At 42.1% G+C, this 25,865-nt stretch overlaps 1 protein-coding gene across 1 annotated transcript; it reads left to right on the forward strand.

The window, feature by feature from the left end:
• Nucleotides 1-814: 814 nt before the first annotated feature.
• On the forward strand, nucleotides 815-1,186 carry LOC138909455 (uncharacterized). Its single transcript, XM_070200655.1, has one exon. It carries the CDS (start codon nucleotides 815-817, stop codon nucleotides 1,184-1,186), a length of 372 nt encoding a protein of 123 aa, XP_070056756.1.
• Nucleotides 1,187-25,865: the final 24,679 nt, after the last annotated feature.

A 25,865-nucleotide genomic window follows, 5' to 3' on the forward strand; every position in this document is an offset into this window, starting at 1 on the left:
GAGTTTCCTAGGAAGATTGAATTACATCAGTCATTTCATAGCCAAGTCCACGGTAATCTGTGAACCCATTTTCAAGCTGCTAAAGAAGAAAGCTGCTACAAAATGGATGGAGGAGTGCCATAAAGCCTTCGTCAGAATCAAAGAGTATATTTCAAACCCGCCAGTGCTGGTTCACCCTAAACCAGGGAAACCATTGTTGCTCTATTTTTTAGTCTTGGATAACGCTTTAGGGTGTGTGTTGGGGTAGCATGATGAAACAGGGAGAAAGGAACATGCCATCTACTACTTAAGCAAGATGTTCACACCATGCGAGGCCAAGTATACCTTGATAGAACGCACTTGTTGTGCTCTAACTTGGATTGCTCAGAAGTTAAGGCATTACATGTCGGCATACACTACGCATCTGATATCTAGACTCGACCCGCTCAAGTAAATTTTTCAGAAGCCAATGCCTACTAGAAAGCTAGCTAAATGGCAAATTCTCCTTAGTGAATTTGACATTGTGTACATAACTCAGAAGGCTATCAAAGGGAAAGTTTTAGCTGACCACCTCGCCGCGAATCCAGCGGATGGGGATTATGAACCGCTTACCACGTATTCCCCCAATGAAGAAGTACTATTTTTCGGGGAGGATATTGCAAAATCATACCCTAGATGGAGAATGTCTTTCGATGGAGCAACAAATTTCAAAGGAGTCAGGATTGGAGCAGTCCTTATTTCGAAATTTGGACAACACTATTCAGCATCGGCAAAGATAAGATTCCTTTGCACCAATAATATGTCTTAATACAAGGCGTGCATTCTTGGAATCAGAATGGCAGTCGACATGAACATCAAAGAACTTTTAGTCATAGGAGATTCCGATTTGCTGATACACAAAGTCCAAGGAGAATGGTCTACCAAGAATGTCAAGATACTGCCGTACCTGCACTGCGTGAAAGAGCCGTGCAAGAAGTTCACAAAGATAGAGTTCATGCACATCCCCAGAATTCAGAACGAGTTTGCCGACGCCCTTGCAACCTTATCATCTATGATTCAACATCCAGATAAGAATTACATCGACCTAATCGAGGTAGAAATCAGGGATCAACATGCCTATTGCTTCCATGTGAATGAAGAATCAGATGGTAAACCTTGGTATCATGATATCAAGAAATTCCTTACAACCCAGGAGTACCCAGCCTAGACTTAGGTTTGTTGAGATGTGTAGACGTTGTCAAAGCAACCAGATTATTAGAAGAAATACATGGAGGGACGTACGAACCCCACATGAACGGGTTCACATTAGCCAAAAAGATTTTATGAGATGGATACCTTTGGATGACCATGGAAAATGACAGTATCCGCTCTGTACAGAAGTGTCACTAGTGCCAGATTAACGGAGATTTCATCCGGGTTCCACCAAATGAGTTAAATGTAATGGGTTCATCCTGGTCGTTCGTCGCCTAGGGCATGGACGTGATAGGGCCCATAGAGCCTGCAGCATCAAACGGACATCGTTTCATCTTGGTAGCTATCAACTATTTCACCAAATGGGTCAAGGCATCTACTTACAAGGCCGTCACAAAGAAGGTAGCGATAGATTTTGTCCGAAACAACATCGTCTGCAGATTTGGAATACCGGAGTCCATCATCACTGACAATGTCGCTAACCTCACTAGCAACCTCATGAGAGAAATCTATGAGAAGTTCAGAATTGTCCACCACAATTCCACAGCCTATAGACCATAAATGAATGGGGTAGTCGAGGCAGATAGTGGACAATCATAGACAGTGGCACGAGAAACTACCTTTCTCTTTATTAGGTTATCGGACTACCATGAGAATATCTACTGGGGAAACGCCATACATGTTGGTATATGACACTAAGTAGTAATTCCTGCAAAAGTTGAGATACTGTCCTTAAGAGTCATTCAAGAAGCAAAATTGGACGATGCAGAGTGGATACTGGTAAGGCAAGAACAACTCATGCTCATTAACGAGAAAATAATGGATGCAGTGTGCCATGGACAACTATATCAGAACAGGATGGCCAATGCATTTAAGAAAAGAATGAAGCCTCTCCAATTCACACCGGGGTAGTTGGTTCTGAAGAAAATCTTTCCCCATCAAGACGAAGCCAAAGGGAAGTTTGCACCAAACTGGCAAGGTCCTTACGTGGTTCACCGAGAACTGTCTGGTGGAGCTCTAATCTTAGAAGAAATGGATGAAAGAGTCAACACAAAGCCTATCAGCTCAGACGCAATCAAGAGATACTATGTATGAAGACAAATAGAGTTAGGGTTTTGATGTAACAGAATTACGTTCAACCTGATTTCCCACTGACAGATACATAGGCAACCGACGTAGGGTTCAGTTTCTCTCCCCCCTTTCTCTTGTAATAGAAAAAACAAATATCACTTTTGTATGTTATTCAGGAACTACGCCGGCTTGATTTCCTCATAAAGGAATACGTAGGCAATCCTCATCGGATTCAGTCATCTTTTGTAATTAAACTACATTCTGGTCTGATTCCACTTGGATACATAGGCTATCTGAGTCAGACTCATCCATTTTCATTTTAGTCTCATCATTTTGCATCTGTTGTAATTAAACTACACTTCGACTTGATTCTGTTTTGGATACGTAGGCTGCCTGATTCAGGCTCGATCATTTACATCATATTTTATCATCATCCCACGAACTACGTTCAGACCTGATTCTGTAACGACATGACCGGTTGTTTTGCTTTCTAGATCGATGTTCCCCTAAATAAGACTCCCCGTATGTGTTGTTACTATTTTATGACTTGCGGAGATATTTAGTTCCAGATTTGGAAGGGTTCGGGTTGAAATCAGAATACTTGGTTCCTTAAGGTTGGCTAAAGAGGGCTAAGTTTGACTTGAGTAAACGTTTTGAGTTAACAACCTCGGATCCGGGATTTGACGGTTCTAATAGGTTTGTATGATGATTTTGGACTTGGGCGTATGTTCGAATCAGATTTTGGATGACCCGGGAGCATTTCTGCGCTTAATATTGGAAGTTGGCATATTGAAGGTTTTAAAGTCCTTTAAATTTGGTTTGATGTAGGATTTGGTGTTATCCAGGTCCAACTGGGATTCCAAACCTGAGAATAGTTCCGTATGGTAATTTAACACTTGCACGCAAAATTTGGAGTTATTCAGAGTAGTTTAAGTATGATTCGGCGCGTTCGGAGTGAGTTGGAAGAATTTGAAATTCATAAGTTGAATCTATTTTGTTTAGGGTTGTGATCTTTAGTGTTGATGTTGTTTTCCGCATTCCGAGAGTGTGAGTGAATCTGTTTTATGTTTACAAACTTGTTGGTATGTTTGGTCGAGGCCTCGGGGCCCCCGTACAGGATTCGAAGGGTCGACTGGGCTTGTTCGCTCTTTGGAGAGGAGCTGCTGGTGTCTGTCATCTAGTGCGTTCGAACCTGCGGTGGAATGGCCGCAGAAGCGGAACCATATATGCATCACCTTGCTCGCCGAAGCGAAAATAGGAGGGGTCAGCGAGCTCCGTAGAAGCGAAGCATTTTCCACAGAAGCGAACTCGCTGCTGCAGTGGAGGGGTCTGCAGATGCGGAGGGAGGTAGCCTGGCCATGGTCGCAGATGCGCGAGTCGAGCCGCAGAAGCGGGCTCACAGATGCGATGGGCCAGTGGTCAGGTGTGTTCTGCAGAAGCGGGAAGTTGACCGCGGAAGCGGAGGTCCTCCCGCAGGTGCGGAAATACAGCTGGGCAAAAGGGTTCATTTAAGTCAGAAGTTAAACCATTTTGACTTATTTCTTTCATTCATTGGGCGATTTTGGAGCTTTTGGAAGGGGGTTTTCACCTAGCACTTTGAGGTAAGTGATTTCTATATAATATGAGTTTAAAATATAGATTATGGGTAGATTTCAATTTGTAAAATTATGAAAATTATGGGTTTAGATGAATAATCGTACGGTTTGATAAAAATAGGATTTACCCACGAAAATGGTTATGGGATTTAGTGAAAATTATATATTTGAGTTTGTGAGGTTATGGGTAACAACTTTCTCCAAATATTTCCGGAATCCGGGCATGTGGGCCCGGGGTGAATTTTAAGAATCTTCCAATTTGGGTTGGGTAATTACTCTAATAGTTAAATTATGAACTTTGGAACATATATTGATTTATTTATACAACATATGACTAGTTTCGGATTTTCGGCACTGAGTTGAGGCTTTAGAGCGAATTTGAGATCGGAAAGCGAGCTTTAAGACAAGGTAAGTCTCTTGCCCAACCTTGTAAGAGGAAATTTACCCCATAAGTGATTTAAATTGCTATTTGCTTCTAATTATGGGGGCTACGTACGTACGTATGTACGAGGTGACAGAGTCCGTGCGTAGCTACTATTTATGCTTATGTCAGGGTAGTTTAGGACCCAAATCATGAATTACTTGTAATGTTTGCACCCTACTTGTTAATTAAAGTGCCTAAATTTTATTAGGACTTGTTAGAGGAATTGTAAAGGACCGAATTTCACTTGCTTGAATTTTGAGCGAATTACTTGACCGTTAATGGAAATTGTACTAGATTGTGTATTAGCATCCTCTCTTCTTGTGCAGTGGGCCGAACGCCTCGGCAGTAGATAGATACATCTATGGTTCGTGCTGCACGACCCTCGGCAATGTACACATTATTCTGGATCGGGCCGTACATCCTCGACATAATCGTGCGTGATAATACTTGGATTTTAATTATTTATTGATATCATTTCATGGTTTGAGAGGTTAAAATAATATCAGACAGAAAGTTATTGAGATTTAGCATGTGTAAAGGAATCATTTATTTCCTGGTTGTTATTGAATTGCTGTAGTTATATACATAGCCCATGGTTATTTAGAACTTTTGTATTTTTATTGTTAGCCCATAGTAAGTGTCGATGTCGACCCCTCGTCACTACTTCTTCGAGGTTAGACTTGATACTTACTGGTACATGTTATTTATGTACTCACGCTACACATCCGCACTGACAGTGCAGGATTTGAGGCAGGTGCATCTGACGATCACACCGGCACATCCCCGTTACCCGGAGGCCTAGTGGTGAGCTACTTACTGAGCCGTTCCGCAACACCTAGAGTCTTTCCTTTGCATTCATTTCTGTCTATTTTCATTTTAGACAGTAGCTTGAGTTTTGTATAATCTATTAGTGCTCATACACTTGTGACACCAGGTCTTGGCACACACTAGCAGACTTTGTGGTTTTGGATTACTACTATGGTTATTACTGCACTCAGCTGCTTTGATTTTATTTATTTAAATTTTATACTTCTTAATCTTTTAATTAAGGAATGTTTTTTAGTTATTTGTAAATTTATTAAAAGGAGAAATCACGTGGTTAGTTCACTGTTGGCTTGCTTAGCCGCGGCGCTGGGTGCCATCACGACCTGTAAGAGAATTGGGTTGTGACAACATAGTATCAGAGCACTAGGTTCACGTAGGTCTCACAAGTTATGAGCATGCCTAATAGAATCTTGCGAATCGGTGCTGAGACGTATGTACTTATCTTCGAGATGCTATAGAGTTTTAGGAAACTACTCTTTCTTCATCTCCTATCATGTAGTTGATGTGGTACTAAGTATCTTTCTTTTATTCTCTCACAGATGGTGAGAATGCGCGCAACAGATGTTCCAGACCATGGATGAGCTGCTCCCCCTATTGCTAAAGGCCGAGGGAGGGCTCCAACTCGTGGTAGAAGACGAGGCCTTCCTAGAGTTGTTCCAGTCATGCCACCAGTGGACCCAGTATAGGATCTTATTATTGAGGAGTAGGGCGAGGTGTCTGCAGCAGAGCCAGCCCCTGTGGATTTCATGTGCGCACCAGGATTCAAGTAGGTCATGGGCTGTATGCTGTGGTTCATGGATACTGTGACTCAAGCTGGTATATTTCCAGCAGAACCAGCCACATCTCAGGTGGGAGGGGGAGCACAGACCCTTACCACTGATGCTCCAGGGCATGCAACTGCAGTATATCATACCCCGGGCACACTATCCGTGGGCGGAGCTCAGCCGGTTGCAGCAGCTATACCTGAGCCCAGACCAGCTATGGCCGGCGATCCACAGAAGCTATTGTACAGATAGACCAGGATTCATCCTCTTGTCTTTGGAGGTGAGAGACATGAGGCCCCCCAGGACTTTATTGATCGGTGTAGGGAAAAACTGCACACCATGAGGATATTGGAGTCCCATGTGGTGGATTTTTCTACTTTCCAGCTGGAGGGCAGGGCCTGTAGGTGGTGGCAGTCATATCTTCTCAGCAGACTAACAGATTCTCCTCCCATGACTTGGGACCGGTTCACCCGTATTTTTCTGGATAGGTATATTTCGTCCTCTCAAAGGGAAGCATTGCGGTTTCAGTTCGAGCAGCTCCAGCAGGGTCAGATGTCAATGACTGTCTTTGAGGCGAGATTCTCTTAGTGGTCTCACCAGGCACTTATGATACTTCTTACCGACGCAGAGTGAGTGCAGAGGTTTGTTGCAGGTTTGCATTTTGGTATTCAGGCCACTATGGCTTGAGAGGTTGAGATGAGGACTTCTTACGAGCTAGTTGTAGAGATAGCTGGGAGGATCGAGGGTGTACATCAGCGTAGCTGGGAGCTGGCTACGAGGGATAAGCGATTTCGGTATTCTGGAGAGTTCAGAGGTGCCCTAGCTGGGGACAGAGGTCAGTTTGTAAGAGGTCAGTCTAGTAGGCCCACATATCCAGCACCTCCGTCTCCTCGGGGGTGCTATGGTGCGTCCTTATTTCAGCACCATGCTAGAGAGTTCCTACCGTCCACCAACTATTCAGGGTTCGTCCATTGGGTATTCAGGCCATCAGGGCGAGACTTCAGGTCAGCAGTCCACTGTACCGAGAAGTTGTTTTGAGTGTAGGGATCTCAGTCATGTGCGGAGGCTCTGCCCCAGACTTCGGGGTAAGGCAGTGCAGCAGAGTCAGCAGCCTATGATTTCAGCACCAGCTGTCCCACCAGCCGTCCAACTTCCAAGAGGTAAAGGGCAGGTGGGTAGGGGCCATCCTATAGGCGGAGGCCAGTCAGGTGGAGGCTAGTTAGGTGGCGCTCCATCTAGGTTCTATGTTTTTTTGACCAAACCAGATGCAGTGGCCTCAGATGCCGTGATCACAAGTATTATTTCTGTCTGTGGTAGGGATGCTTCAGTACTATTTGACCCAGGGTCTACATATTCATATGTTTCATCTCTGTTTGCTCATTTCCTGGGAGTTCCTCTTGAGTTCTTGGGTACTCCTATTTATGTGTCCACATAGTGGACGATTCTATTGTCGTAGATCGGATCTATTGGTCCTGCATTGTTACTTTCTGTGGTTATGAGACCTGAGAGGATCTTCTGTTGCTCGATATGACCACTTTAAGGTCATCCTGGGCATGGATTGGTTGTCTCCATATCACGCCATTCTTGATTGCCATGCTAAGACTATTACCTTGGCGATGCCAGAGTTGCCTAGATTGGAGTGGAAGGGTTCGTCTGTCAGTACATCTAGTCGGGTTATCTCTTTTCTGAAGGCTCGACACATGGTCGAGAAAGGTTTTTTGGCTTATATAGCTTATGTTCGGGATACTACTACAGAAACTCCGGCAATTTATTCAATGCCCGTAGTCAGGGAGTTCTACGATGTGTTCCCTTCTAATCTCCCAGGCATGCCACCAGATCGTGATATTGATTTTTGTATTGATTTGGCTCTAGGCATCCAGCCTATCTGTATCCCACTATACCGCATAGCTCCGAAAGAGTTGAAAGAGTTGAAGGAAGAACTTGAGGAGTTGCTAGCAAAGGGGTTCGTTAGACCGAGTGTATCACCTTGGGGTGCACCAGTGTTATTTGTGAAGAAGAAGGATGGGACTATGCGAATGTGCATTGATTGCCGCCAGTTGAACAAAGTTACCATCAAGAACAAGTACCTGTTGCCGCGTATTGATGATTTGTTCAACCAGTTGCAGTGTGCCAGGGTGTTCTCTAAGATCGACTTGAGATCGGTCATATATTAATTTGTTTGTCATTGTCTTCATTGATGACATTTTGATATACTCACGTAGCATGGAGGAGCACGAGCAGCATTTGAGAGTGGTGCTTCTGACCTAGCGGGGATAAAAGCTATAGTTGTATTAGGTGAGGGTATTAAGGTAGACTCCAAGAATATCGAGGCAGTTTAGAGTTGGCCTCATCCTACCATAGCGACTGAGATCAGGAGCTTCCTGGGGTTAGCATGATATTATCGTCGGTTTGTGGAGGGCTTCTATCTATTGTGGCACCCTTGACTAGATTGACCTAGAAGGGTTCTCCATTCCGATGGTCTGACGATTGCGAGGTGAGCTTCTAGAAGCTAAAGACCGCATTGACTTCAGCACCGGTGTTAGTGCTGCCTTCCGGTTCAGGGATGTACACTGTGTACTGCGACGCTTCGCGCATTAGTTTGGGTTGTGTATTGATGCAGGAGAGGCGAGTTATTGCATATGCTTTATGTCAGCTGAAGCCCCACGAGAAAAATTACCCTGTACATGAATTGGAGTTGGCCGCAATTGTTCATGCTCTTAAGATCTGGAGCCATTATATTTATGGGGTGTCCTGTGAGGTTTACACCGATCATCGCAGCTTGCAACATTTGTTCAAGAAGAAGGATCTCAATTTGTGGCAGCGCAAGTGGCTTGAGTTACTAAAAGATTATGATATTACCATCCTTTATCATCCGAGCAAGGCGAATGTAGTTGCAAATGCCTTAAGCAGAAAGGCGGAAAGTATGGGTAGTTTGGCATTCATTTTAGCGGAGGAGAGGCCACTAGCTTTGGACATTCAGTCCTTGGCTAACAGACTTGTGAGGTTGGATATTTCAGAGCCCAGTAGAGTTCTTGCATGCATTGTCGCCTAGTCTTCACTATTCGAGCAGATCAAGGCTCGTCAGCTTGATGATCCGCACTTGTTGGTTCTTAGAGAGACGGTACTGCAGGGTGGTGCCAAGGAGGTTACTATCAGTGAGGATAATGTTCTACGACTCCATGGTCGCCTATGTGTTCCAAATGTTGATGGCTTGAGGGAGAAGATCCTAGAGGAGCGTCACGACCCAAACCGATGGGCCATGATGAGTGCTCGAGTCCTATATGTCGAACACCCCTAAGCATGCGTCTAAGATATAAATATGAATTAAGGGTAGGTCATGAAAATAAACTGCTGAATCATGTGAATAACATACATGAGGAAAACATGTCCAATAGTCATAAATACATATACATGCGGAATACGATAGGGCGAGCCGTCAAGGCTGCTATAGACAACTATATATCCAAAACTAGAAGCCGACAAGTTCACATACTATCCAACTATACATGACTGTCTACAGACCTCTAATAGAGTGTACAACTGTACAAAGGACGGGATTGGGCCCCATCGTACCCATATCTACATACAAAAATAGCGTACCAAAACTAATAACAACTCCGGATCAAGTGGAGCACACCAACTCTCGCTGATCAAGGATTCTAAAAAGGGGGACCGTCGGCCTGTCTACCTGTACCCAAGGGCATGAAACGCAAGCCCCAGGAAATAGGGGCATTAGTACGAATAATGTACCGAGTATGTAAGGCATGAAAATCAATACATAAAAGACATAAAAGAAACATGGAGTAAAGGAATCCGCATGTAAGTCTAAATAACTTTGTGAATCCTGAAATATTTATAAAGTCATGCATGTGCGTATAAATGTCGTATCATGCGTAGATATATGTGTACATAACATCATCAAGCCTCTGAGGGCATCCCATCATATCATCTCGGCCTCTGTGGGCTAAATCATCAACGTATATCAACTGATCAGATGGTGGTGCGTATATAATGCCGTAACCTTTTCCCATATACCATATACATATAATATATGCGTATATAACGCCATCTGGTCATGGGTCAATGTACATGTATAAATGAATGAAATGCAGAAGAAGTAAGTTAATAAGATTTCTCGGAATGTCATAAGATCAATATAGTTCCGGATAAATGTTATCAACCACATATTTTTCTGAGACCCATGAACAAAAGATATAATAATAAGACACACGGGAATTCAAGAACATAGGCACCCGTAGTTCTTCTATGAATAGAGACATTTATGAAAGTTGTGCGTTTGCTCGTTTCATTTGTATCATATGGATCATGCCAAAAGGAAAGAAGGGATATCCTTAACATACCTGAGCCAATTCTCTTGACAATCCCTCTAACACATGTCAATTGCGATAAAACACGTAACGATGGAGCGAAGTATGGAAAAATCCGTATGATGAAGTCTATAGGAAGCTAGCTCAACTGACTCAGTCACAATGGCCTTCATTACCCTCAAAGTCCTCTGCATCCTATCGATAAATACCTGAGGGTCCTCGTTTGGATCTGCTCCAGTGAATACCGGATGGTCCAAATTAATAATATCACGAACCCCCGCACTGATGGCCCTATCTGCATGACTAATACCTACTTCCCGACGCCGAGATTGTGTGGCTACTAATTGAGTCAATAGCTGAATAGCATCTCTCATCTCCTGCCCCGGTGCATCTGGATGAGGAGCTGGGTGTACAAGGGCAGGCGCTGGAGTTAGTTCCCCTCGGAGCTTCTCTAGAGAGGGCGGGGTATGTGAAGTATGAGATGGAATCTCACTATGAGACTCTCCCCTAGCCCTGGTAACTCGTGGCACTCGACCAGTAGTCTCATCAGCCATGGACTTGACCTTTTGGGAAGCTATAGCCTTCTTAGGCATCGCTTAAAAAAACATATCATTAGGGAAATGGATCTTTATATCGCAGGATCTAAGATAAGAAAGGAGGATAACATCCTATATGTCCTGTAGCCTCCTGTTTATAAATGTGGTGCACACACAGTCATAAACAAGACTCTACTAGACACGGTCTGTAGACAACCCTAGGATAGAACTGCTCTGATACCACTTTTGTCACGACCCAAACCGATGGGCCATGACGAGTGCCCGAGTCCTACCTGTCGAATACCCCGAAGCATGCGTCTAAGATATAAATATGAATTAAGGGTAGGTCATGAATAACATCTGTCAATAAACTGTTGAATCACGTCAATAACATACGTGAGGAAAACATGTCCAATAGACATATATACATATACATGCGGAATACGGTAGGGCAAGCCGACAATGATGCTATAAACAACTATATATCCAAAACTAGAAGCCGACAAGGCCACATACTATCCAACTATACATGACTATCTAAAAATCTCTAATAGAGTGTACAATTGTACAAAAGATGGGACTCGGCCCCATCGTACCCATATCTACATACAAAAATAGCGTACCAAAACTAATAACAGCTCCGGATCAAGTGGAGCACTCCAACTCTCACTGATCATGGATCCTAAAAAGGGGGACCGTCAGCCTGTCTACCTGCACCCGCGGGCATGAAACATAGGCCCCAGGAAATAGGGGCGTCAGTATGAATAATGTACCGAGTATTAAGGCATGAAAATCAGTACATAAAAGACATAAAAGAAACATGGAGTAAAGGAATCCGCTTGTAAGTCTAAATAACTTTGTGAATCCTGAAATATTTATAAAGTCATACATGTGCATATAAATGTCGTATCATGTGTAGGTATATGTGTACATAACATCATCAAGCCTCTAAGGACATACCATCATATCATCTCGGCCGCTATGGGCGAAATCATCAACGCATACCAACTGATCAGATGGTAGTGCGTATATAACGCCATAACCTTTTCCCATATCGCATATACATATAATATACGCATATATAACGCCATCTAGTCATGGGTCAATGTACATGTATAAATGAATGAAATGCATATAAAGTAAGTTAATAAGATTTCTCGAAATATCATAAGATTAATATGTTTCCGGATAAATTTTATCAACCACATATTTTTCTGAGACCCATGAACAAAATAAATAATAATAAGACACACAGGAATTCAAGAACATAGGCACCCCTAGTGCTTCTATGAATAGAGACATTTATGAAAGTTGTGTGTTTGCTCATTTCGTTTGTATCATATGGATCATGCCAAAAGGAAAGAAGGGATATCCTTAACATACCTGAGCCGATTCTCTTGACAATCCCTATAACATATGTCAATTGCGACAAAACACGTAACGGCGGATCGAAGTATGGAAAAATCCGTATGATATTCTTGATAAAGTTTGTACCATACTCCCTTAGAATCGCAATTTCACGCTGCTATAGTATTATGCAGTTTCATATGAATTGTTTTGAGGCTCCATCTGTTACTTAGCAAGCATAACACCACACTTTAATGAGGTAGGAAGATATCTTATCATTGTGGGTTCATAAGAACTTTTGGTGAAGCTACATCCGTTACCTTACAACATATGCGTTTCCCTTTAATGACATATGTCGGTGTCTTTATCATAGGTGTGGGCCCCACTTTATGTGATGACTTAGCCAAAAATTCCCTAACTATGCCACCTAGCCCCTAGCCAAAGAGTCATTGTTACCTAAATCCCTTGCTGCACGTTGGGTCTCCATTAAGCTTATCCACAAATTCTAATTACTTTGTTAATCTCCCACTAAAAAATCAATAATTAACCAATTATCCACATAATTAATTCTAGCACACAATTTACTTAAATACTAATACACTTCATATACCTTACTATCATGGTCATGTGATACCTTGTATGACACTAGTCCATAAATACGGGGTATTATAGCTTGGACTGTATTTAATCCCATATTGACAAACTTTAACGAATACTCATTCTTTGATTTGTTTACCCTCTAATCTTCATGGCACTCACTTATCACCTGTTATAAATAGCATAAGTGCTTATAACCTCAAAAATAATCTCATTCCCGAGCCTACGTCGATTAACTTACGACGAAACTTTAACGTACGAAAACGCGAAATGTAACATGAAGGCACACAGTTCTCGGTATTCTATTCATCCAGGTGCTTCAAAGTTGGGCTACCGTGGACCTTGTAGAAGTTTGATGTAGTTTGGGTCATTGTCGACAAGTTAACCAAGTCGGCATGCTTCATTTCGGTTGTTACCACGTATTCTTCAGAGAGGTTGGCTTAGATTTACATTTAGGAGATTGTTCAGTTGCATAGTGTGCCTGTTTCCATCATATCAGATAGAGGCCCTCAGTTTACTTCGCATTTTTGGAGGGCATTACAGAGTGAGTTGGGGACCTGGGTGGAGTTTAGCATAACCTTTCATCCGCAGATCGACAGGCAGTCGGAGCGGACAATTCAGATCTTGGGGGACATGCTCAGATCATGTGTGATTCACTTTGGAGGGCAGTGGGATCGATTCTTGCCTTTGGTCGAGTTTGTTTACACCAACATCTATCAATCCATCATCGAGATGGCTCCATTTGAGGCTTTATATGGTCGGCTATGTCGTTCTCCCATCAGATGGTTTGAGCGGCGAGGCTAAGTTATATGGTACTGATTTAGGGAACGATGCCTTGGAAAATGTAAAGTTGATTCAGGAGCGACTTCGCATAACACAGTCTAGATAGAAGAGTTACACAGATAAGAAGGCATGTGATTTATCATTTATGGTGGGCGAGAATGTTCTCTTGAAGGTCTCGTCGATGAAGGGAATCATGAGGTTCGGGAAGTAGGTCAAGTTAAGCCCAAGGTTTATAGGCTCATTTGAGGTGTTGAGACGAGTTGGGAGGTTGCTTTTCCTAGTAGTCTATCGGGAGTTCATCCGGTTTCCACGTGTCTATGCTCTGGAGGTATCATGCCGACATGTCACATGTGTTAGACTTCAGCACGGTTCAGTTAGATGAGAGCCTAGGTTATGAGGAGGAGCCAGTTGCCATTGTTGACAGGCATGTTCGCTAGTTGAGGTCCAAGAATATTTCTATGGTGAAAGTACAATGGAGGGGCCAACCAATTGAGGAGGTGACTTGTGAGGCCGAGGAGGACATGCAGAGCAGATGTCCACACTTATTCAGCACTCTAGGTATGATTCTAGTCCCGTTCGAGGACGAACGTTTGTTTAAGAGGTGGAGAATGTAACGACCCGATCGGTCGTTTTGCTTTCTAGATCCCCGTTCCCCTAAATAAGACTCCCTGTATGTGCTTTTACTATTTTATGACTTGTGGGGATGGTTTGTTCGGGATTTGGAAGGGTTCGGGCTGAAATCAGAACACTTGATTCCTTAAGGTTGGCTAAAGAGGGCTATATTTGACTTGAGTCTATGTTTTGAGTGAATGACCTTAGAGCCGGGATTTGATGGTTTCAATAGGTTCGTATGATAATTTTGGACTTGGGCGTATGTTCGATTATGGTTTTGGATAACCTAGGAGCGTTTCTGCGCTTAATATTGGAAGTTGGCACATTGAAGGTTTTAAAGTCCTTTAAATTTGGTTTGAAGTAGGATTTGATGTTATCGAGGTCCAATTGGGATTCTCAGTCTGAGAATAGTTTCGTATGGTGATAAAAGACTTACATGAAAAATTTGGAGTCATTCCGAGTAGTTTAAGTATGATTCGGCGCGTTCGTAGTGAGTTGGAAGAATTTGAAATTCATAAGTTGAATCTATTTGGTTTGGGTTGTGATCTTTAGTGTTGATGTTGTTTTCCGCATTACGAGAGTGCGAGCGAGTCTATTTTATGTTTACGAACTTGTTGGTATGTTTGGTCGAGGCCTCGGGGCCCCCGTACAAGATTCAGAGGGTCGACGGGGCTTCTTAGCTCTTTGGAGAGGAGCTGCTGGTGCCTGTCATCTGGTGCGTTCGCACCTGCGGTGGAATGGCCACAGAAGCGGCACCGTAGATGCGTCGCCTTGCTCCTAGAAGCAAAAAGAAAAAGGGGTCAGCGAGCTCCACAGAAGCGAAGCATTTTTCACAGAAGCGAATTCACTTCTGTGGTGGAGGGGTCCGCAGATGCGGAGGGAGGCAGCCTGGCCATGGTCGAAGATACACGAGTCGAGCCGCAGAAGAGGGCTCGTAGATGCAATGTTCCAGTGGTCAAGCGTGTTCCGCAGAAGTGGAGGTCCTCCCGCAGGTGCAGAAATACTGCTGGGCATAAGGGTTCATTTAAGTCGGGAGTTAAAAATCATTTTTGACTCATTTCTTTCATTCATTGGGCGATTTTGGAGCTTTTGGAGAGGGGTTTTCACCTAGCACATTGAGGTAAGTGATTTCTATACAATATGTGTTTAAAACATAGATTATGGGTAGTTTTTAACATGTAAAATTATGAAAATTATGGGTTTAGATAAATAACCGTAGGTTTTGATAAAAATGGGATTTACCCACGAAAAGGGTTATGGGATTGAGTGAAAATTATATATTTGAGTTTGTGAGATTCTGGGTAATAACTTTCTTCGAAATTTTTCGGAATCCGGGCACGTGAGCGCAGGGGTGAATTTTAAGAATCTTCCAATTTGGGTTGGGTAATTACTCTAATAGTTAAATTATGAACTTTGGAACATAAATTGATTTATTTATACAACATTTGACTAGTTTCGGATTTTTGGCACCGAGTTGAGCCTTTAGAGCGAATTTGAGACCGGAAAGCGAGCTTTGAGGCAAGGTAAGTCTCTTGCCTAACCTTGTAAGAGGGAATTTTCCCCATAGGTGATTTAAATTGCAATTTGCTTCAAATTGTGGGGGGCTACGTACGCATGAGGTGACGAGAGTCCGTGCGTAGTTACTATTTATGCTTATGTCCGGGTAGTTTAGGACCCAAATCATGAAGTACTTGTAATGTTTGCACCCTACTTGTTAATTAAAGTGCCTAAATTATATTAGGACTTGTTAGAGGAATTGTAAAGGACCGAATTTCACTTGCTTGAATTTTGAGAGAATTACTTGACCGCTAATGGAAATTGTACTACATTGTGTATTAGCCTTGTAATAACGTTTAAGTCAAAAGGTTATAAAGCATCCTCTCTTCTTGTAGAGTGGGCCGAATGCCTCAGCAGTAGATATATGCATCTATGGTTCGTGCCACACGACCCTCGGCAGTGTACACGTTATTCTGGATTAGGTCGTACGTCCTCGGTATAATCGTGCGTGATAATACTTGGATTTTAATTATTTATTGATATCATTTCATGGCTTGAGAGGTTAAAATAATATCAGACAGAAAGTTATTGAGATTTAGCATGTGTAAAGGAATCATTTATTTTTTGGTTGTTATTGAATTGGTGTAGTTATATACATAGCCCATGCTTATTTAGAACTACTGTATTTTTATTGCTAGCCCATAGTAAGTGTCGATGTCGACCCCTCGTCATTACTTCTTTGAGGTTAGACTTGATACTTATTGGGTACATGTTGTTAATATACTCACGCTACACTTCTGCACTAACCGTGCAGGATCTGAGGCAGGTGCATCTGGCGATCACACCGGCGCGCATCCCCATTACCCGGAGGCCTAGTGGTGAGTTGCTTCCTGAGCCGTTCCACAGTACCTAGAGTCTCTTCTTTGCATTCATATCTGTCTATTTTTATTTCAGACAGTAGCTAGAGTTTTATATAATCTATTAGTGCTCATACACTTATGACACCAGGTCTTGGCACAAACTAGCAGACTTTGTGGTTTTGGATTATTACTATGGTTATTATTGCACTCAGCTGCTTTCATTTTATTTATTTAAATTTTCTACTTCTTAATCTTTTAATTAAGGAAAAAAATTTAATTATTTGGAAATTTATTAAAAGGAGAAATCACGTGATTAGTTCACTGTTGGCTTGCCTAGCGGCAGCGCTGGGAGCCATCACGGCTTGTAAATTCATAGCCTTTGGAAGATAAGTACAGACGTCTCCGTACCGATCCTCCAGACTCTACTAAGCCTGCTTGTGACTTGTGAGACCTAGGAAACCTAGTACTCTGATACCAACTTGTCACGACCCGGAATTTCCACCTCCGGGACCATGATGGCGCCTAAAATTTCATTTGCTAGGAAAGCCAACGTTAGAGGATCTTTAAGCCAATTTTTAATCAATTCAATTAAGTATAACCAATTAAGCCGAAAAGAAACTAAAACGGAATACAAATGACATAAAACCAATAATATCTAAGTACAACCCGGATCTGGAGTCACAAGTTCACGAACTTCTAGAATCTCTACAAAATAGGGTTTGAAATAAATACAACTGTATCGAATGAAAAGAACAGTAAATAGGGGAAATGGAAGGGGACTTCAAGGTCTGCGAACGCCAGCAGATCTACCTCGAGTCTCCGAATGCCAATCCGAGATAGGACGCCTCAGGGACAGCTGGGACCAGTACCAAAATCTGCACAAGAAGTGCGAGTATAGTATGAGTACATCCGACCCAATCTATTCCGTAAGTGTCGAGCCTAACCTCGACGAGGTAGTGACGAGGCTATGACAGGACACCCACGTAATTAAACCTACATAGACGAAAATATATGTACAACATAACAACAAATAAAGAATTAACAAGTACTATTGGGATGGGATATGTGAAAGGGGTACAAGATACGATAACTACAACAGGGAATGATAATAAGAAACAGTCAATAAACCTTCAACCAACAAAATGAACAAACATAATGAATAAAACTGCACGGCATCACCCTTCATGCTTTTACTCTCAGCCTCACCATGAAACAGTAATAATGGCACGACATCACCCATCGTGCTTTTACTCTCAATCTCACCATACAATGATAAATACGGTACGGCATCACCCTTCGTGCTTTTACTCTCAATTTCATCATGAAATAATAGATATGGCACGACATCACCCTTAATGCATTAACTATCATATATGGCACGACTTCACCTTTCGTGAATTAACACTCAAATAAGGCACGGCATCACCCTTCGTGCATTAACACTCTCCCTTACCACGTAACAATGAACATATAACAATAGGGAGATAGCACAAGGAAGATCTAGTCTTATGTCAACAATGGTTCCACAACACCAATCTCTTCTTCAGAAACAATATTCAATTATCACTGATAGCCCATAAATGCGGAAAAATGATCAATTTAGTAATTAACTAGTCTAAGCATGGATATCATGATCAAAGAAAGAAATAAATAACAAGAAACAAGTCACACCCGCATGCTTTGACCGAACAACAATGCATAAGTACTTGTCACCTTACATATACGTTGAACCCAACATTTAAATAAGTAGCACATAGAAAACAAGTCCTAATCCCTCAAGTCAAGGTTAACCATGACACTTACCTCGCTCCCAAATATCAACTCAAAGCTCAACCACGGCTTTGCCTTTCAATCAAGTCTCTGAATAACCAAATCTAGCAAATTATCAACCAAACGATTCATAATAAGCCTTAGGAACTACCCACAAATGAAAAAGGTTCAATTTAGGTCATTATTGAAAAAGCCAACAAAAGTCAACTCCCGGGCCCGCTTGGTCTAAACCCAAAATTCGGACCAAAACTCGATTACCCATTCACCCCCGAGCCCGGTTATGTAATTTGTTTTGAAATTCGTCCTCAATTTGGGGTCTAAATTCCAATTATACAAAAATCCCTAATTCTTCCCAAACCCCCAATTTCCACCATGAAAATCCTAGATTTTATGTTGAAATCTTATGAAATGAAATGGAAAATTGAAATAAAATAGGTTAGAATCACTTGCCAATGAATTGGTGAAGAAGAAATCTTGGGAAAATCGCCTCTAGGGTTTCTAAGTTTGAAAATTTGAATAATGAGAGAAAATCTTGTCTAACTCAGATTTTGATCAGGAGCAGATGTCGCAATTGCGAACCCTGCAAATGCAAATAAGTCATAAATATAGTAATGAAGCTATACCGAGTTTCGGAACCAAAATACGGACCCAGTATCAACAAAGTCAAACATTGGTCAATTCTTTAAAGTCATTAAGCCTTTAAACTTCAAAATTTTGACAAAAAGTGATAGCTCGAGCTAGGGACCTCTGAATTTGATTTCGGCCATACGCCCAGGTCCCAAATCACGATACGAACCCACCGGGACCGTCAAAATATGGATCCTGGTCTGTTTGCTCAAAATATTGACCGAAGTCAACTCAAATGGATATTTAAGACAAAATTTCATATTTTATCAATTTTTAACATAAAAACCTTTCAAAAAAACACATGGACTGCACACGCAAATCGAGGAAGAATAAAGGAAGCTATTGGAGGCTTCAGAACATAGAATTAAGGTTTAAAATTCTAGATGACCTATCGGGTCATCACACGAACGTGTCCCTTTGAGAACTTCATCCTGTTGTTGTCGATCATTCTATGACGTCTCTGACAACGGGGCTACTTGTTATTGCGACTGCGTCCTAATTAGAACTAATGCATTACAAAGGTTTTCCTAAGGTTATGAACGAACCCATTCAGGTTGCCTACGTATCCAAAAATGCAATCTGTCACGACCCAACTCCCGCAGATGGCGAGAACACGTGATACATCTTCAGCTGGACAGCAGCCGGAGCCCCCAGCGGAAGCTCTTACGAGGGGCCGAGGTCGAGATAGAGGCCGAGGCAGAGGCAAAGCTCAGCCCAGAGCTCGAGCAGCAGCACCACTGTGGAGCCTCGGGTGGATTTTGATGAGGAGGTTTCAGCTCATACTGTACCTGTTGGTCCAGCTCAGGTCCCGGAGGGGTTCATTGCCACCCCAGTGCTTCAGGATGCTCTAGTCCGTTTGGTGGGCCTTATGGAGAGTGTGGCCCAGGCCGGTGCATTTCTTGTGGCACCAGCTGTCTCTCAGGCTGGGGGAGGAGCACAGACTCCCACTACTCACACTCCGGAGCAGATGGCTCCCCAATATCAGTCTCCAGTAGCCCTGCCAATTGGGGTAGTTCATCCAGTTGTTGCGGTACATGCCGGTGATAGGCCTGCCATGTCATATGAGGGCTTATTGAGATTGGACAAGTTCATAAAGCTCTTCCTAGTTCACTTTAGTGGTGCATCTTCTGAGGACCCACAGGATTATCTTGACTGCTGCCATGAGGTGCTGCGGAACATGGGTATAGCTGAGACCAATGGGGTCGATTTTGCTATATTTCAGATGACAGGTTATGCCAATAGGTGGTGGAGCGATTATATGTTGACCAGACAAGCTGGGTCGCCTACACTTACTTGGGAGCAGTTCTCATAGTTATTTCTAGTGAAGTTTCTCCCTATCACTTTGAGAGAGGGTTACCGCAGGCAGATCGAGCGTCTCCAGCAGGGCAGTATGACTGTTACTCAGTACGAGACTCGTATTGTGAATCTTGCCCGTCATGCTCTCCTTCTTCTTCCTACTGAGAGAGAGAAGGTCAGAAGGTTTATGGATGGACTCGCTCACCCTATCAGGCTACATATGGCCAAGGAGACTGGGAGTGAGATTTCCTTTCAGATGACTGCTAATGTTGCTAGGCGGATCGAGGTGGTTCTTTACCAGGAGATGGGGCAGGGGTCTGATAAGAGGCCTCGTCATTCTGGTGGGTTCAGTGGTGCCTCGTCGGGAGGCAAGGGTACTTTTGTAGAGGCCATCTACCCAGGCAGTATCATTCAGTGCTCCAGGCATCTCACATTGCTATAGGTGGTCGTGTCCTTCATACGTCTCATCTCGATTAGCTAGCCTACAGTGCACCATCAATTTCTATTAGTGCACCTCCGCTCCAGATTTTTCAGGGTAATTACTCAGGTCAACATAGTGAGTTTCAGGGTCAGCATTCACAGCAGCCGAGGTCATGTTATACTTGTAGTGACCTGAGGCACATTGCTAGATTTTGCCCTCGGTCACCGGGCAACTCACAGCAGCAGGGTCCTCGTGCCATGATTCCGGCACCGGTTGCTTCATCGTCTGTTCAGCCAGCTAGAGGCAGGGGTCAGGCAGCCAGAGGTGGAGGTTAGGTAGTTAGAGGTGCAGGTCAGGCCATTAGAGGTGAAGACCAGCCAGTTAGAGGTCGTCCCAGAGACGTGGTTCAGAGTGGTAGTTCAGAGGGGTCATCCCTGAGTTGTCTGAAGCTGTTATCACTGGTATTGTTTCAGTTTACCATAGGGATGCTTCCATTCTATTTGATCCGAGCTCTACTTATTCCTACGTGTCATCCTACTTTGCTTCATATCTGGTTGTGCCTCATGATTCTTTGAGTGCTCTTGTATATGTGTCCACACCTATGGGAGATTGGATTATTGTAGATCATGTCTATCGTTCGTGTGAGGTTACCATTGGGAGTATTAGGACTAGCGTAGATCTCCTACTTCTCGATATGGTAGATTTTGATGTCATCTTAGGTATGGATTGGCTGTCACCTTATCATGCTATATTGGATTGTCACGCCAAGACAGTGACCTTAGCCTTGCCGGGGTTGCCTTGATTAGAGTGGAGGGGGACTCTTGGCCATTTTACCAGTAGGGTTATCTCTTATGTGAAGGCTCGGCATATGGTCGAGAAGGGTTGTCTAGCTTATTTGGCTTATGTCCCTGATTCTAGTGCGGAGGTTCCTTCCATCGATTCAGTACCAGTTGTTCGTGAGTTTCCAGAGGTGTTTCCTGCAGATCTGCCGGGGATGCCACTCGACAGAGATATTGACTTTTGTATTGATTTGGCTTCGGGAACTCAACCCATTTCTATTCCGCCATACAGTATAGCCCCGCCAGAGTTGAAAGAATGCCACCCACAGTTGCATGATTTGCTTGATAAGGGCTTCATTAGACCTAGTGTCTCACCCTGTGGTGCGCCTGTGTTGTTCGTGAAGAAGAAGGATAGGTCGATAAGGATGTGAATAGATTATTGGCGGTTAAACAAAGTCACCATCAAGAACACGTATCCATTGCCGAGGATTGATGACTTATTTGATCAGCTTCAAGGTGCCAATGTATTTTCGAAGATTGATTTGAGGTCTGACTACCATCAGTTGAGGATTAGGGCGTCCAATGTCCCTAAGACAGCTTTTCGGACTCGATATGGGCATTATGAGTTTCTAGTGATGTCATTTGGGCTGACAAATGCCCCAACAACATTTATGGATATGATGAAATGGGTGTTCAATCCCTATCTGGATTCTTTCATGATTGTGTTTATTGATGATATCTTGATCCACTCCCGCAGTCGAGAGGAGCACGAGCAACATATTCAGATTGTAATTTAGACTCTGAGAGATAGCCAGTTGTATGCCAAGTTTTCAAAGTGCGATTTTTGGTTGGACTCGGTCATTTTCTTGGGGCACGTAGTATCGGCAGAGGTCATTCAGGTGGATTCAAAGAAGATTGAGATAGTTCAGAATTGGCCTAGACCCACTTCAGCTACGTAGATCCGGAGTTTATTGGGTTTGGTGGGTTATTATCGTCTATTTGTGGAGGGGTTTTCGTCTGTAGCAGCCCTATTGACGAGATTGACCCAGAAAGGTGCCCCGTTTAGATGGTCAGACGAGTGTGAGGCGAGCTTCCAGAAGCTCAAGACTACTTTGACTACAGCATCGGTGTTGGTGTTGCCCACATGTTCAAGATCTTATATGGTATATTGTGATGCATCTTGTGTTGGGCTAGGAGCAGTATTGATGCAGGATGGTAGGGTGATCGGATATGCGTCGCGGCAATTGAAGGTCCATGAGAAGAATTACCATGTTCATGATCTAGAGTTGGCAGCAATTGTTCATGCGCTGAAGATCTAGAGGCATTACCTTTACGGCGTGTCGTACGAGGTTTTCACGGATCATCGGAGCCTACAGTATTTGTTCAAACAAAAGGATATCAATTTGAGGCAAAGGAAGTGGTTAGAGCTATTGAAATACTATGATATCACCATCTTGTATCACCCCGGGAAGGCCAATGTGGTGGCCGACTCCTTGAGTAGAAAGGCAACGAGTATGGGCAACATTGCGTACATTCCAGTCGGTGAGAAACTGCTTGCATCAGATGTTTAGGATTTGGCCAATCATTTCATGAGGTTGGATGTTTCAGAGCCCAGTCATATTCTGACGAGCTCAAAATACACACCTAAATATGCTCGCTAGTCAAAGATAGTATAAAAATTAATCGTATCCACGGGGATTAGAGTTAAATAGAATTTTCGTAGCTTGTAGCTAGATTGCTATCCAAGATGATCAACAATTGAGATTATATGATTAAGAACTAAAATTAACTAAGACTCTAGATCTAATTAACTAATGACAATTGAACAAAATTAAGCAAAGAAGATATCAATAGGAGAAAATAGGGGTTGATTGGATAGGTGCAAGATAAATGTCTGGGATTTAACTCTCGTTAATTCACTTATAATGTTCAAGTGAGTCTCTTGAATTCACTCAATTATTAGTTTAAACATTTAGTAGAAATGCCTCTCTCGATTAAGTCTCAACCTCACAATATGAACCAATTTATGCTCGATGAAGATATGCACGATATCGTAGTGGACTGGTCTTTAGGAGAACCTCTTTCAATTATCCTCCTAACTAGGTCTAAACAATAATTCAACTAGCCTCTTTCGATTACTAAGAAGAATCAATGAATTCAACCAACAAAATGATCCAAAAACATCACATGTTATGCCTCTCTCGATTACATGAACATGTGAATATAGATGCAATAATTAAATCACCCAAAACAATTCAATACATAAAAACTAGAGTTAATATCCAAAAACAATCGTCAAAACACCAAATCCATCAATCCCTAAAGAGAACTACTCCATAGATATGGAGTAATTCATCACAAATATAAAGAAAAATATTAAATGATCCAAACTCTTGACTTGAGTGAGGATTGAATGATGAATTCCTTGTGCTTTGGTTGTCCACCTTCTCTCTAGCCTCCTTAGGTCTTAGATATGTCAAAAGTCCAGAAAATACTATTTTTTCATGTATTTATACCAAGTAGGGTCGGGCCCAAACGAAATCACCCTTTCCTAGCCGAAATAGGAAAACTTGCAAACTTATTGTATTTCATGCATCGCACTGTGCGTAGTAGGGTGCGTAACATTAGTACTTTTTCCTGACAGACCCCAAAAATCTAGTCTCTAAAGTTTGCTATTTTCTGACAGATTTTTACACTCATGTGTCGCACTGTGCGTTGCCTAGTGCGCCGCACCAGTGCATTTTTTCAGCAGATTATTCTTCCTTGAATTTGACGCCCAGAAGTGATCCTCGACCCGCGAACACGATTCCAACTTATTCCTTTGGGCTTTTACTCAGATTTCAAAGCTCCAATTAGCTCGAATTAGTTTCATAACATCTATATAGCTCGGAATCACCCCTACAAGGCATAAAACACACAATTAGTGCAAAACACTAGCAATTAACGCTCAAACTCAATTAAAGTGCAGTAAATTTGAATGTAATAAGCGACTAAAACACAAGATTATAGACTACCATCAACAACCCACAATTAAACCATTGCTCGTCCTCGAGCAATCACACCACACTTTATATAGACACAACCTTACTAAGTAACTCTCCTAACTCATTACACCAAGAATATTTAAAATAGACTAAGCACAATAGTGTAACATCTTCACCTCAAGAATTGACTCAAAAGCACCATGCATTATTTACAACTCACTCACTTACTCTAATATAGAGGTCAATAACATTGCCTTTCCTTCATGAATCAAGTACCCTCACAATAATGGAGAGTAGTTCCACACACAATAAAAGTTAAGCATAATTAGGAACTCAAGATAGAAAGAATTCACTCACTCTCAGAAAAAATATTCATATGCCACAAAAGATGCACCATAGGCTTGCCTGTAGTGTACTACTCAACTAATCGAGCCCATTCAGTCAAGGATCAAATAGGACTTTCATTAGTTGTAATGTAAGCTGCGGGACAGGTAGGATACATTTATATATAAGAGTGACTACACTTCCCTAAGCACTTTAATACATATATTTCATTGTTTGAAACCCCACACTTATGTCAAACCATAACTCCACCTTCACATCAATAAACATTAACTCCCAACTTATTTAAGCACAATTACATCATAAGTAACCACCATCAAGGAATATTTTTCACAATCGTACAATTAATCTCTTTCTTTATATTTTTTTTTCAATTCAAGTGGCTCTTACTTTTTCAAAACAGTGCACCTTTTTCTTTATTTCAGTAGTTCCACTCGAAAGCCCAACCAACACACCACACTTTAACTTTTACAAAGTTCATACCAAATTCATGTGCTCACAAGAGTTAAATGGTTCAAATAGATGGTCAATTCAAACAAATGAGTAAGGATTGTAATGTGGTTTCCAAAAGAAACAGAATTACAGGCTCAACGGGTTTAATTAAGATACATAACAATTAGGTGGATAAAAGCATGTAACTGGCTCAACAAAGAAATGCAAATATCACTTCGCAGACTGAACAAAACTACTATTTCGCTTTGCAAATACATGGGGCAAGTTCTAGATATCGAATGCAATGCACAGAATAACCCAAAAACCTCACATACACATGGCACATAACTCACTCAAGATTGTATGATCAAGACTCTCTAGTCAAAGTAGTTAAGCAAAGTTAAACTTATACAATTTAAGGTGCTTATGCAAGAGTCAAAATAGAGCCTAAGAGTCACAACTAAAACACTCACTATTCTCAAGGCATAATAATGTCAAGAGATATTGTTTCCAATTCAAATCATAGCACAAGGTTTCCTACTTCTAAAAACAAAAACTAACTACACCCGATTTAAACAAAACCCCTGGAAAAGAACAGCGGCTCAAAGAAAAACCAAGGGGGAATTATTACACTACCTAACAAAATAAAATCTTTTTGTCTTTTTCTTTTGACTTAAATCCCTAAAGAAACCTGTCGAATGATATCCATCATCGGGAATAGTCAAAAATTTTAAAAACATTTATGTTTTTTTCCTTTCAATTTTACAAAACAAAAACAAAAACTAACATACATACAACATATAAT

The sequence above is a fragment of the Nicotiana tomentosiformis genome, chromosome 1 (assembly GCF_000390325.3).
Source record: "Nicotiana tomentosiformis chromosome 1, ASM39032v3, whole genome shotgun sequence".
Lineage (NCBI taxonomy): Eukaryota > Viridiplantae > Streptophyta > Magnoliopsida > Solanales > Solanaceae > Nicotiana > Nicotiana tomentosiformis.

Coding starts and splice junctions, on each gene's coding strand:
- LOC138909455 (XM_070200655.1), top strand. CDS start 815: ATGGCAGTCGACATGAACATCAAAGAACTTTTAGTCATAGGAGATTCC.